A 12569-nucleotide genomic window follows, 5' to 3' on the forward strand; every position below is an offset into this window, starting at 1 on the left:
CTGGCCTCCGTTTCCTTGGTGCGGGGAGTTTGCTCTCCAATGCTGGCGAAAGGCTGTGATACCACAAGATTTACCAGTCAGTCGGCGACACGTCCCGAACACGGATTGGCAATGTTTATAGGTTGTGGTTGTTGTCCTTGGGTTGGACCGTCCAGCAGAGAGAGGGGGTCAGAATGAAGTGTAAATGGGTCCAAGGCTCGTACATATTATGATGACGATGTGTAGTCTTGTGGTGCTGAATATAGGATAGTAATATCACACCGAGGTTACTTCACGTGGTACAGGTAAAGTGTATTTTCTTCCTCTTTTTTTCTTCCTTCTTTTCTCTTTGTTAATAAACAAGCATCTCTCGATCTATATCTCGACCCCAACAACCTGGGATAGAACAAATGTCTTGGTGGTTGCTGTACAAACAATAGAGTATCAACAGACCCCTCCACAAACAATCTGTGACAAGGGTGCAGGAACCCCTTCAGCGGGGGATCTTGTCACGTCACCCCCAAGTCGGCTGCCAGCTTAAACTTGGTCTCGGCTCACGACAAAAAATGATTCGTGCCTACCCTGGACTGCTGGTTTGTCGTCATCCCTGTTTCGATCCAATTAGGAAGCGATTAGGTGGTCCCTTGTACGTGCTGTAATTACCTATAGTCCAGAATCCAGGTAAACTTGTAGTCGTTTCTCTGATTAAAAATGAACATGTCGATAAGAGAGATATATGTTAGATAGCTACATACCTAAATTAGCTGTCGTGTCGAAGATTTAATCAATTACAGCGATTTGAACGTAGGGGTACCAAAGCCAGTAATGTAGACACCCAGCTCGGTGTAACACGTTGAACAAATACCCCGCCAGGATGACCCCACGATAGCATCAGTTAGCAGTTCCGCTCCAAAAGCCAGTCAAAGCTTTTGGCCATGTATATACATACTATTCATTATTTGCAACCAAGACTAGAGTTAATAAAGCTCACTAGACACGTTTGGAACTTTTTACGTCTCTTCTGAACTGCTTGTATCGACATCCCGTTTCTGCCTGACCTCAACTTCCTACCTAATCGTCTCAAAATCCTGTCTGTCTTTGTTCTGTCGCGTTTTTTTTTTTTTTTTTTTTTTTGGCAGCAAAGATGCATCATGAGTGCACTGTGAATGTGAAGATCAGAAATCGCTCATACCAAATCATGGAAAAGAATATGTTGGTTTCTCTCGCTAGTCCCGAAAAAAAAAGATGAGGGTTGCATCGTGCATCCTGTGGCTTATCCAGTCTAGACCGTTGCCATTTGGATGTGACGCCATGCCGCCGCAATGGCCCGGGTTAGTCTAGTATGGCGTACCTGTCGCAACCCGTAAACCCGTACCTGGCAAATAGACTGCCATCCAACCTCCTTGCATGGATGGGATGAAAAACACGGCCAAGCATGACGCTGATGCTTACTTGCCAGGTTCAGCTCACCTATTCAGTCTTTTCGGAGAATTAAACATGATTCGAGGGGTAAGCAGAGAATGCTTCTCGGCATACATAGTCTCTGTCTCTCGTGTTTCCTTGCTTCCTACTGACTTCATTCTCCAAATGGGATGCGATCCGTACATCCACTAAGTATTACACTAGTGCTTTTTTTTTATCCTTAGTGTTGGCAGACGTGGGCTTTTTTTAGTGCCTTGTAGCAAGCATGGATCAAGCTGAATCAAACGATCCATATAGTACACTGATGGTAAATATTGATCAGCAATTTTTACCGCACAATGACGCTTTTGTGTGAAGGCAGAATGTGACTGAACCTGTTACTGTATACAAAACCCCTAGCATGCATGGGATAATTGGGAAGCAGTTTGGTATGGGGCCAGAAATACCCAACAAGCCAAGTTGAGTAAGTGCCTTTCAACAGAGTCTACCGGTACAATATAAGCTTACCGTCTTACCTTTCTCCACCGTTGGGAACCCCAGGAAGAAGAAAAACAGGAACAATCACGATCTCCCCTCGAAATAAACATTGGTCTGCCAATACGAAGAGACGAGAATGCTTTTTGGCCCGTTGATCGACGACTCCTCCACGGATCTGCATCAATTGGGCACAAAGTGGGCTGTTGTGCTTCCGGGCCGCGCAAAGCTGCATGGCACGAGTCTTTTGTTTCTCCGACGAACGAATGCGGTTTCCGGCTTGTCGGCATAAGTGAGATAGAGAGAGAGAGGTTCGCACGGTGACGCATCTGAGTTGGCATCTCCAGGGCAATCCTCTGATCCTTGTTGTAGGTGGTAGTTTTTTTTTTTTTTTTCAAAACTCATCAAGTTTTCGCTTCTTGGAGGGCACCTTTTTCACCCAAGTGCTGATGCTGACAGCTCAAGGAGCGCACAAGCAATGGTATAGCAAAATTTAGGTAGGTATAGTCAAGGTACACACCCAACCACAAGTCGGTGAGAACAGACTCTTTCCTGTTTTTTTTGTCTTTACGAGCGCGGACGCCAGGACATCATTGACATGGGCCGAGTTCTTGGCATCATAGCTCTCCCCACCCCCGGAATTTGAATTTGTGGGCCATATTAAAACGGCTTGGCATTGGCAGGGGTTTGTGTTTTCAACGGCCAACAAGCAGTTTTTTTTTCTTTTTTTTTTTTTTTTGGTAAGTCAAAGTGAGTTTGCTGCTAGCCTTTTTGACTTTAGTAACTTTTCCTAGGAGATAGGTGAAGTGGCTGGGGTTCCTATGTGCCTTCTTTACCTACCCATGGTAAGTAAACAGTAATGCAGGCAAGCACTGCATGTATGCAGCCTGACCGAGTACGTTGAACTGTCATATACCTAGCCAGTACTGTATGTTTGCCGGTATGTCCACAACATCTGGTCGGCTATCGTCTGCCGTGGCCCCTGGAGCGGTTTTCCCAGCCCCCCCCTGTTAGCCCCAGCCTTGCTTTTGCACCGAAAACGATGGTCATTGGATGCGCTCTAGTTCTCGGCAAGGTCTATCCCCTCTAGTTCTAGACTAGAAGGGATAATAACTTGGTGCAACTTCTTGTCAGCCTATGTTACCATCATGACTGCAAACCATGTCAAACTTCTGCTGGGCGACGTGAAGATGTCATCACCCCTTCCCCTCCCGTCTGGGCTGGGCTGCCTTAGCGGACAGCTGCATGCTGCTGCATAGTCTTGTCGATATTGATATAAACCCCCCCAGGAGTCCTCCCTCTCTGTAGTCAGATGTGATCTCTTACCTTCGATAAATTCAATAATCAATACCAGGCCAGCCCGCTCCTCATTTTGCGCCTCTCACAAGTAACTCGCTCGCTAAGGTTACTTTGGTCATCCCGAGCCTTTTTAAACTCCAAACGCACCCCTCACTCTCGTTGTAAACATTCGCTCTAAAATGAAGGCTGCATTTGCGCTTCTGGGCCTGGTCGGGGCAGTCATGGCTGGCTACAAGCACGGCGACGTAGTGACCAAGACCACCGTTATCGAGGTCGTATACACTACTGTCTGTCCTGTAACTGAGACTGTGCACAAACCTGGCCATACCTACACTACTACCTTCACTACCACTTCCGCCGTGTACACCAAGGTCCCTACTGTCATCTATGAGACCGTGCATGGGCCGGCCGTCACCGAGACTGCCAAAGAGCTCGTCTACCAGACTCATACCAAGCTCATTCCTGTCACCGAAGTGAAGACCATCGATGGCAACACCGTGACTGTCACCTACACCAAGACCAAGGCCGCTGTTACCGAGGTCCCTGTGACAGATACAGTCTGTGAGTTGTTGCCCTTTTTGGTAGCTGGCGGATTTCAACACCTCACAAAGTAAAGATCTTCAAATGCTGACATTTTGCAACCGCTCAGACACCACGATGCAGACTACTGTCCATGAAAAGACAGACGTATATGTTACCACGACCTGCCCGGTCACCACCTACACCACTGTCGTTCAGGGAGAGACCCATGTCATCACGGCAACCAACACCAAGACCATCACGGTTACGTCGGCTCATGTGGTGACTGAGGTTCAACCCATAACCAAGACTCACTACAAGGATGAGACCGTCGAGGTTGTCGTTCCCGGCACCTCGATTGTTATCCAGCGGCCCACTCACTACGTTACAGTTGGCAACACACTTACAGCCACCCGCGAGGGACCCCCTGTCACGCTGGTCAGCCCCACAACCCTGACCACGCAGGCTCCGGTCACTTCCGCACAGGCTCCGGTGACCACCTCACCTGTCCCCGCTGCAGCGGCCGATGCCAGCAACTCCCCCATAATGGCCCTGGTAGCTGGGATTATCGGTGTCATTGCCCTCATTTAAGCGATTCTTTGAAATGATCTGAGGCATTCTGTGGCCTCCTTAATACCTTTTTTACTTTGTCCTGACTATATTATACAGCAGGGGCTTTCGATACTGAAACGGCGGGCCTCTGATAATTCATTTTGATGACGTTGATGACAATCATTTCAAGACTTTCTGGGGGAATCGAGTCCAGACCCATCTGACAAAAAGAGCTGATGGGACTATAAAGATTAAATAATATATGCACATGTCACCACCGCTCTGCTTGTCTGACGAGCTGCGACCCGAGACACAAACTGTGCAATAATCTCACGCTTGAATATCAGATATGTACTGCGTTTCCTTTTGCCATACTCATCGTCTTTTTGTAAGAACCATCTGGTAAGAGTCGGATGATGTCCTCTTTAGCCGCTCTCGTCTTGTACACGGGCTATGCAAGACCGGACACGGCAACAATATGGTGGCTTCATGTCAACCTCTAATCTGCGACATGAACGAATGCCAAAATTCGAACGTCGTCCAACGTCTTTCACGATTTATAGTCTGAAGATGTAAGTAATACTCACTACTCAAACATTTTACTTCAAGTCATCCAAATACACAACCGTGAGTCATCCGAAGCCTAAGCATGGTCGCCGCCTGCCATCCGATCCTTATGTCTTGGCGCGGTAAAAATATCCATCCGGCCAAAACCCCGATAACTCATGGCTGATGGAAGATCGGTAAAATTATGAAGGGAGAAATCTACATGTGCTATATTTGACTCGCTCTTCCATTATGTCACCTTGGACTATGTCCATTCATTTAATCACTGTTCCCCTTCGTACTTTAACGATATGGACGCGGTCGGTGGTCTTGTGCCACGTGCAAGTGAGATACCTCTCAGGCAGATGGCAGCCCTGCATCGTATGGTCCCAATTATGTTCTACCAATTGATACTATAGCCATGTTAATCGCTTGTATTGAGTTGTGATACATGCTTCCGTGAGCTGCCCGTTTGTTGTACAACATGTACCGTGAGTCGCTGCGGGTTGGTTACCTAGCAGCATTCAACTCACCATCCGTACAGACCAATAGAATCGGACAACTTCAGCAAACACGTAGCCCACAAACTTCGACAGCTTTGGACTCGACCCTCGCCCTCCTGGCAAAGTAGCATGCTGTGGCTTCCTTGACAAACGCAACGTCGGCGTCACTCCATACATCCAAGCCCATACGGGCAAGAGCATCGCTGTCGACGTGCAAAGAGCCGACTAAGACAACATCCACGTCATCTGGTTGATTAAGAGGCGAGGCCTCAGTGGTTTCGGTTTCATCCATCTCTTCATCATCGCCGTCTTCTATGCTGTCCACCAGGTCCCCTAAAACTGTAAGCATTTGTGTCGTGAGCCTTCGGAAGTAGGCAATAATGGCCAGCTCCACCCGGGCTCGCTCTTCCACAATATGATCTACTGCACCCCCGTGTTCGCTTTGTTCTGACGGGACCTCTATCGCGGCCATATCGCTAGCCCCGCTTGCGGCACTGTCCCCAACATTTGCTTGCCCCGTTGCTGGGAGAGACATGACTGAGTCCGCCATGACTGCGCCGTTCTTGGTCAGATGGCCTGAGACACCACCACTCACGCTGCTTCCACGGCGTCTAGGAGATGGAGCAGAAGCAAGGTCAGCCAGCAATGAGGAATCTTGAGCTACCTCCTCGGCCTCTTCGGACCGCCTCTGCTCCCCGGCACTCGCCCACCACATAAAGCCACTGTAAGCCAGTGCCGCCCAAGTCGTAGGCTCGACCACCTTGTCGGCCGCATCGGCGAGCAGAGAGTCATCATTGTCTGCTTTGGCAACAGCCGTGGCGGCCGACCAGCCTGAAGGTGTGCCGGGGCGTTCGGATCGGGCGCTCATTGGACGTGCCAGGCGTGCGATGCCTGCTCGCAAATTCCGGAACCGCCGTAGGTCGCGCTGGGTTGCGCGAACGGGGACATGGCCTGGCAGCTCTATCGTCGGCCACACCCGTTCCTTGACACCCGCAGCATGCGGTGCTGGCATGGTGATAAGCATATCCCACAGCTCTGGTTTCATCGCTAGGATACTATCGGTTGTACAAGCGACCCATCCGCTACCCGCAGCTTGCTCTGGGAGTGAGCTCCGTTCTGGGTTGCTGGCGGAGGCTGATGAGGCGAAACGCTTCTTGGAGACTGCGGCTGCGGCATCTTCGGATAAGAAAGCGATGTCATTTACACCAATATTAAAAAGGGGTCTTAGACGCTGAGCCGGGGCTGTAGACTCTAGAAGATCGAATAGAGAAAGAGGAATGTTCGACAAGATCGATATATCATACACTAGTTGCGTAGAACACATTAGTAAGTTTCCGGGCGGGTGGTCAGTGAAATCCTGCTGTCATACCAAAGTCACATGCCTGGTGCACAGGTGCATGTGTCGATATAAGGATGCGCTTCCGCAGCAACGCTGCTCGATGAATAGGAAATATCAACGGGCCAAATGTGTCAAGTAAATCACTAAGGCTCCAGGCCGGGTGAAAAGGGGATAGTTGGTGGCCTGGTGGTACAAGAACCTGTGCATCTGAGCCGGCTCGTTTCCTGAACTGGCTCTGTGGCGCCCCTTGATGGAAAGTGACAGACGGCGAGCTTGGTGGGGACTCTTTCCAGGGCCCGGCACTAGGAGATGTCGAATCTTGCGCTTTGTTCTTCTCCCAGTAGGTCTCCAATATGCTCAAATCCTTGTTCTCAACAGCGAGATTTATGGCCATATCCCTGAGCCCCTCGGCATGTCTCCATGATCTACCGAGGCGCCCGTAACTCAAAGGTACCAACACTCCAACCGCAATCATGCGCGCATTACGGGTAGCCTCCTCTTCGGTTTTTGCGTTGACAAATGCACTGAGACCGGCATATTCCCCCTCGTGAATGAAATAAATCAGGTCTTGGGACACAGTGTGAAGCCCTGAGGGTAAGCTTTTGTACTCGACAGCGCCGTCGAGAGTGATCCCAGGTGCGGCCTTTTTCCAGGTGATAGTATAACCGGCTTTGACGTCAAACTCAATGAGGAAGAGGGCCGAGACGGGAGGAAGATCGGATAGCAAAGACGGCTTTGGCACGCTGATCGGGGTCGGCGCCGGTCGGGACGTCATCGTAGAGACCAGGGAAAAGCGCCCAGGTTCCGTGTGTTGTTTCTGGAGTCTTGGGGCGACGAGATTGAATGCGACTGGAAGTCCAGCTCACATGTTGAGGCTGAGGCACCAGGATTGCCAAGAAGGGAGAAATTTACAAGTCAACTGTCGCGTTTGACGAAGCGCACCTTGCAGTTGTTGAAAGGATACAGTACTTATTCCTATGTATCTGGCAGGCTTGCTTGGTTGTTGTTGGAAAATTGAAGAATCGGGGCTTGGATTGATGACAACAGCGGCCATGGAGGATGGTTGGTAGTGGCGGGTAATGGATGGCTATTGGAACTGCAAGGGTCAATACGCAAATGTGCTTGGCCTGACTGCTACGTACCACGTAGCCATGGTCCTAGAATAGAATGGACTGGAGAGGGTTCCCGTCTCAGCCCGTTTCCGGTCCATCCATATCTTGTCGGGCGAGAAGGATACAATTTAACCGGTGACATGTTTACTGATATGTATCAATGTATTTAATGGCAAACGCCAAAACGCCAAACGCCAGTCTCCATAACCATCCAAACCGCGGATTCAGTCCTGCCTCCCACTCTCCGAAATAAGTAGCCCAAGATGAAGTAAATTCAATTCGGCTTGGAACGGTACACATGCAGTACGCGAGATTACAAGGTATCCCTGGGTAGGGTACCTCGTAGCATGCTGGTATCTTGAGGCCTTACCCACCTGGTCGCCCACTCGGCCAACTAAGTGGGATGCAGAAGGCGGTGATTAAGTGGGGGCCGGCAGAACTTTTCTTATCGCCCAAAATTTTGGAAAACGCGCCGCGGACGGCGTTTGCGACGCTGGGCGATTTTGCAGCGACGGATAGTCAAGTATCCAAGGTCTGCCTGTCCACTGGCCACTGCACCAAAAGCAAGCAAGCATGTCTCGGAAACAAGTGTAAGCAATTTTCAAGACTGGATAACTCATAAAGGGAGTGAGAGAGACAAATATTTGTTCTGACTAGCTTGCGACTATAGAGACTCGCGGATCCCCGCCCTCATCAAGAATGGAATCCAGGAGAGGAGACGAAGCTTCTTCGTTTTGGTGGGCGACCACGCCAAAGATGCCATTGTCCAGCTTCACTATATCATGACCCAAGTCGGGCTTAAGCAGAACAAATCTGTGCTATGGGCTTACAAGAAGCAGCTCCTTGGCTTTACCAGTCACCGGCGAAAGAGGGAGACTAAAATCAAGAAGGAAATTAAGCGCGGCACACGGGAGGCCAACGATGCGGACCCATTTGAGCTCTTTCTTTCGCTCCAAAACATCAGATATGTCTACTACAAAGAGACTGAGAAGATTCTTGGAAATACATATGGCATGGTATGTTCCTCTTTCCACCGTCCCCCTTACTGAGCATGGTTGCGCGCGTGTGAACGAGCAAAGGCAGGGAGAGAAGGCTGACTGTGAGTACAGTGTATTCTTCAAGACTTCGAGAGCATCACACCAAACATTCTAGCGCGCACGATCGAAACAGTCGAAGGTGGTGGTATGGTGATTCTGCTATTGAAAGGCATGAGCAGCTTGAAACAACTTTACACGATGACTATGGACGTACATTCCCGATATCGAACCGAAGCATACGACGATGTTGTTGCCAGGTTCAACGAGCGCTTCATCTTGTCCCTCGGTAGTTGCGAGTCCTGCTTAGTCGTCGACGATGAGCTGAACGTGCTACCAATATCTGGCGGCAAAAACGTGAAGCAGTTGCCGGAACCAGAGTCGTCTGAGGATGCCAAGACGCCAGCACAGAAGGAGTTAGAGGAGGTGAAAGATTCACTTAGAGAAACGCAACCGGTCGGATCCTTGATACAGCTTGCCAGGACCAATGATCAAGCCAAGGCTCTGCTCACCTTTGTGGATGCAATCTCTGAGAAGACCCTGCGCAACACTGTGACACTAACAGCAGCGCGAGGTCGTGGCAAGTCGGCAGCAATGGGTGTTGCCATTGCTGCTGCCGTCGCCTACGGCTACAGCAACATATTTATTACCTCGCCGTCCCCAGAGAACTTGAAGACCCTTTTTGAGTTCGTTTTCAAAGGATTGGACGCCCTTGATTACAAAGATCATGCCGACTATTCCATCATGCAATCGACGAATCCCGATTTCAACAAGGCTATTGTGCGGGTCAATATTCACAGGAATCATCGTCAGACGATCCAATATATCCGTCCGCAAGACGCGCACGTTTTGGGCCAAGCTGAACTAGTCGTCATTGACGAAGCTGCTGCCATACCTTTGCCACTAGTCAAGAAATTGATGGGACCGTACTTGGTGTTCATGGCGTCCACTATCAACGGTTACGAAGGAACGGGCAGATCTTTGTCACTGAAGCTCATCAAGCAGCTAAGGGAACAGTCAAGAGCACCTGTCGCGGGCAACAATGTCGACGTGGAGATCGATAGGTCAAGCGGCAAGGCTGAAAAAAACACTACTATGACAGGGGCTCGTTCGCTCAAAGAAATCACTCTGTCTGAGCCAATTCGGTATGGTCCTGGTGATGCGGTGGAAAAGTGGTTAAACACCCTTCTCTGCCTCGACGCTACTTTGCCCAAATCAAAACTCAACACACAAGGCTGCCCGGTGCGTTTCCCGGTCCTAATTTCATCAAAGCATACACTTCGCTGACATTTCAAACTGCCAGGACCCGACACAATGCGAGCTGCTTCAAGTGAACAGGGATACTTTATTCTCCTTCCACCCCGTATCAGAAAGGTTTCTGCAGCAAATGGTGGCGCTTTACGTTGCGAGCCATTACAAGAACACCCCGGATGATCTGCAGCTAATGAGCGACGCACCAGCCCACAAGCTCTTTGTTCTCACCCCGCCGCCTTCCGAAAATTCGCTGCCCGAGCCTCTGTGCGTGATTCAGGTCGCTTTGGAGGGCAAGATCAGCAGGCAAAGCATCTTGAACAGCTTGAGCAGAGGGCAACGTCCGGCGGGAGATTTAATTCCGTGGCTCGTAAGCCAGCAATTTCAAGACGAGGAGTTTGCATCTCTGTCAGGCGCCCGCATAGTAAGGATAGCGACCAATCCGGACTATGTTTCCATGGGCTATGGTACGCGAGCACTGGAGCTTCTGATTGATTTCTTTGAGGGAAAGTCGTTGAGTCTGTCAGAGGATGTGGAGGATATGGTGGAAAAAACCATGCCAAGAGTCACGGATGCAGAGTTATCCAAACTGGGAACCGGCAGTCTTCTCGACGACAACATTAAGGTTCGTGACATGAACGAGATGCCACCCCTCTTCTCGTTTATGCATCAGTGTCGACCCCCGCCTCTTGACTACGTCGGTGTCAGCTACGGTCTCACTCAGCCCCTTCACAAATTCTGGAAACGCGCATCGTTCGCGCCAGTCTACTTAGTATGTGGTCCCCAATCGCAAACCGAAAAAGGGCTATACGATAGAACATCCACTGATACATTACGTCCAGAGGCAAACTGCCAATGATCTCACTGGCGAACATACTTGCGTCATGCTTAGGCCCTTGAACACCACCGAGGACCAGAGCTGGCTTGGTGCTTTCACTAACGATTTCCATCACCGTTTCCTCAACCTTCTCTCATACCAATTCCGCGAGTTTCCTTCTGTGCTTTCGCTCAGCATTGATGAATCTGCTGTATCTGGGGCCCAGACAGATTCCACTAATGAGCCCAGTCCCCTGACGAAGACTGATCTCGACAGGTTGTTGACTCCTTTCGACCAAAAGAGGCTGGAGTCTTATGCGAAAAACCTGTTGGATTACCACGTCATTCTGGACATGGTGCCCACACTCGCTCATCTGTACTTCACGGGAGCGCTCAAGTCGAGCATCAAACTCACCGGTGTACAGCAAGCCATTCTACTCGCTGTTGGGTTGCAAAGGAAGGACATTGATGCAGTGTCGTCGGAGCTGTCGCTTCCATCTTCGCAGCTTCTTGCCATGTTTATTAAGATCATGCGCAAGATCACGGCGCATTTTGAGACGCTCGTGACGCAGGCTGTTGATGCCGAAATGCCCAAGCCCAAATCGATCGGAGTCAGTCGAGAGAACGCACTAGGTGCGCACGACGATGAGATTGTTGATAACAGATTTGTGCCCCTGGCCAAGGGGCTTGGTGAGGAGCTGGAGGAGGTTGGTGATGAGGCGCTCAAGGAATACAGAGCAAAGCAGAAGGAGCTCATTGACTCGCTTCCACTCGACCAGTGAGTTCCCCGTGGATGTTACGTTTCACCAAAACGATACTCTAAGCTAACGCAGACATCAGATTCGAGATTGAGGGGGGAGCTTCCGAATGGAAAGAGGCAGAAAAGGCGATCGCCAAAGCTGCTTCTAAAGGTGAAACCCCAGCGTTGACCGTCAGCGTTAAGAGTCAAAAGACGAAACGGAAGGCTGGGCAGCAGACAGCCGCTGAGGTGTACGAGGAGGCATTTGGCGAGAAAAGACATAAAAAGGCCAAGAAGTCCAAAAAGGAGAAGGGGGCGTAATTCATTTGTTTTCTGTTTTTCTGTTATATACGCATTTAAACTGGCGTCCGGTCATGATCTTGGCAGAGTGTTGAGCAGGTTATATAAGCTTCTACCCGTTCAGACGAGCCCTGTTGTTTGAGATGGCCGCTAATAAAGAACGGGCACAAAAGGCAGCCCGCTGGCATGCCGTACAATACACAGGCACCCAACTAGGTACCTTAGGCGTCTGGGTAACTCTTAAGATGCACAGCTAATTGGAGGCACCTGCTCAAATATGGACGCGGCCAATGGCGGCGGCTCATTCACAACCCTGCGTTTTTTTTTTTTTTTTTCTGTTTTCTAGTCTTTTATGCCGGGTAATAATTACATCTCCTTTCCTGGGTGACATCAAAGCGCACGAAGACCATCATCAGAAGCGGGGCCTGTATTGATGGGGGGTGGCAGGTGCTTAACAAAACAATCAACGTCAGTGTCTGCTAGGGCGGCGGTGTAAAACTTGGGCACCTGGCCTCGCTATACTCTTTCCTAAACTTTTATTTATAGTCTATCCTAAAATGCTTGTTTCCTGTTCGGTTGACCGGTGTAGGTTTCCTAGCTCCCGAGAGGGGACAAAGGAGAAAAAAAAGGGGACCATTTTGCTGGCGTCACATGTGTCGAGATGACCCCCCTTGTCTGACGCAG

At 49.9% G+C, this 12569-nt stretch overlaps 3 protein-coding genes across 3 annotated transcripts; 2 read left to right on the forward strand and 1 right to left on the reverse strand.

Annotated features, from left to right (window-relative positions):
- Window positions 1-3353: 3353 nt before the first annotated feature.
- Window positions 3354-4284, forward strand: PpBr36_03717 (uncharacterized protein; the record flags this gene model as incomplete). The annotated part of the gene is made up of 2 exons (XM_029890887.1): window positions 3354-3735; window positions 3824-4284. 2 exons carry the CDS (start codon window positions 3354-3356, stop codon window positions 4282-4284), a joined length of 843 nt encoding a protein of 280 aa, XP_029752944.1.
- A 1071-nt stretch (window positions 4285-5355) lies between these two features.
- Window positions 5356-7408, reverse strand: PpBr36_03718 (uncharacterized protein; the record flags this gene model as incomplete). Its single annotated transcript, XM_029890888.1, has 2 exons — window positions 5356-6599; window positions 6664-7408. 2 exons carry the CDS (start codon window positions 7406-7408, stop codon window positions 5356-5358), a joined length of 1989 nt encoding a protein of 662 aa, XP_029754115.1.
- A 910-nt stretch (window positions 7409-8318) lies between these two features.
- On the forward strand, window positions 8319-11906 carry PpBr36_03719 (uncharacterized protein; the record flags this gene model as incomplete). The annotated part of the gene is made up of 6 exons (XM_029890889.1): window positions 8319-8335; window positions 8416-8761; window positions 8855-10021; window positions 10083-10802; window positions 10873-11624; window positions 11687-11906. 6 exons carry the CDS (start codon window positions 8319-8321, stop codon window positions 11904-11906), a joined length of 3222 nt encoding a protein of 1073 aa, XP_029752943.1.
- Between the last annotated feature and the right edge of the window lie 663 nt (window positions 11907-12569).

The sequence above is a fragment of the Pyricularia pennisetigena genome, chromosome 3 (genome assembly GCF_004337985.1).
Source record: "Pyricularia pennisetigena strain Br36 chromosome 3, whole genome shotgun sequence".
Lineage (NCBI taxonomy): Eukaryota > Fungi > Ascomycota > Sordariomycetes > Magnaporthales > Pyriculariaceae > Pyricularia > Pyricularia pennisetigena.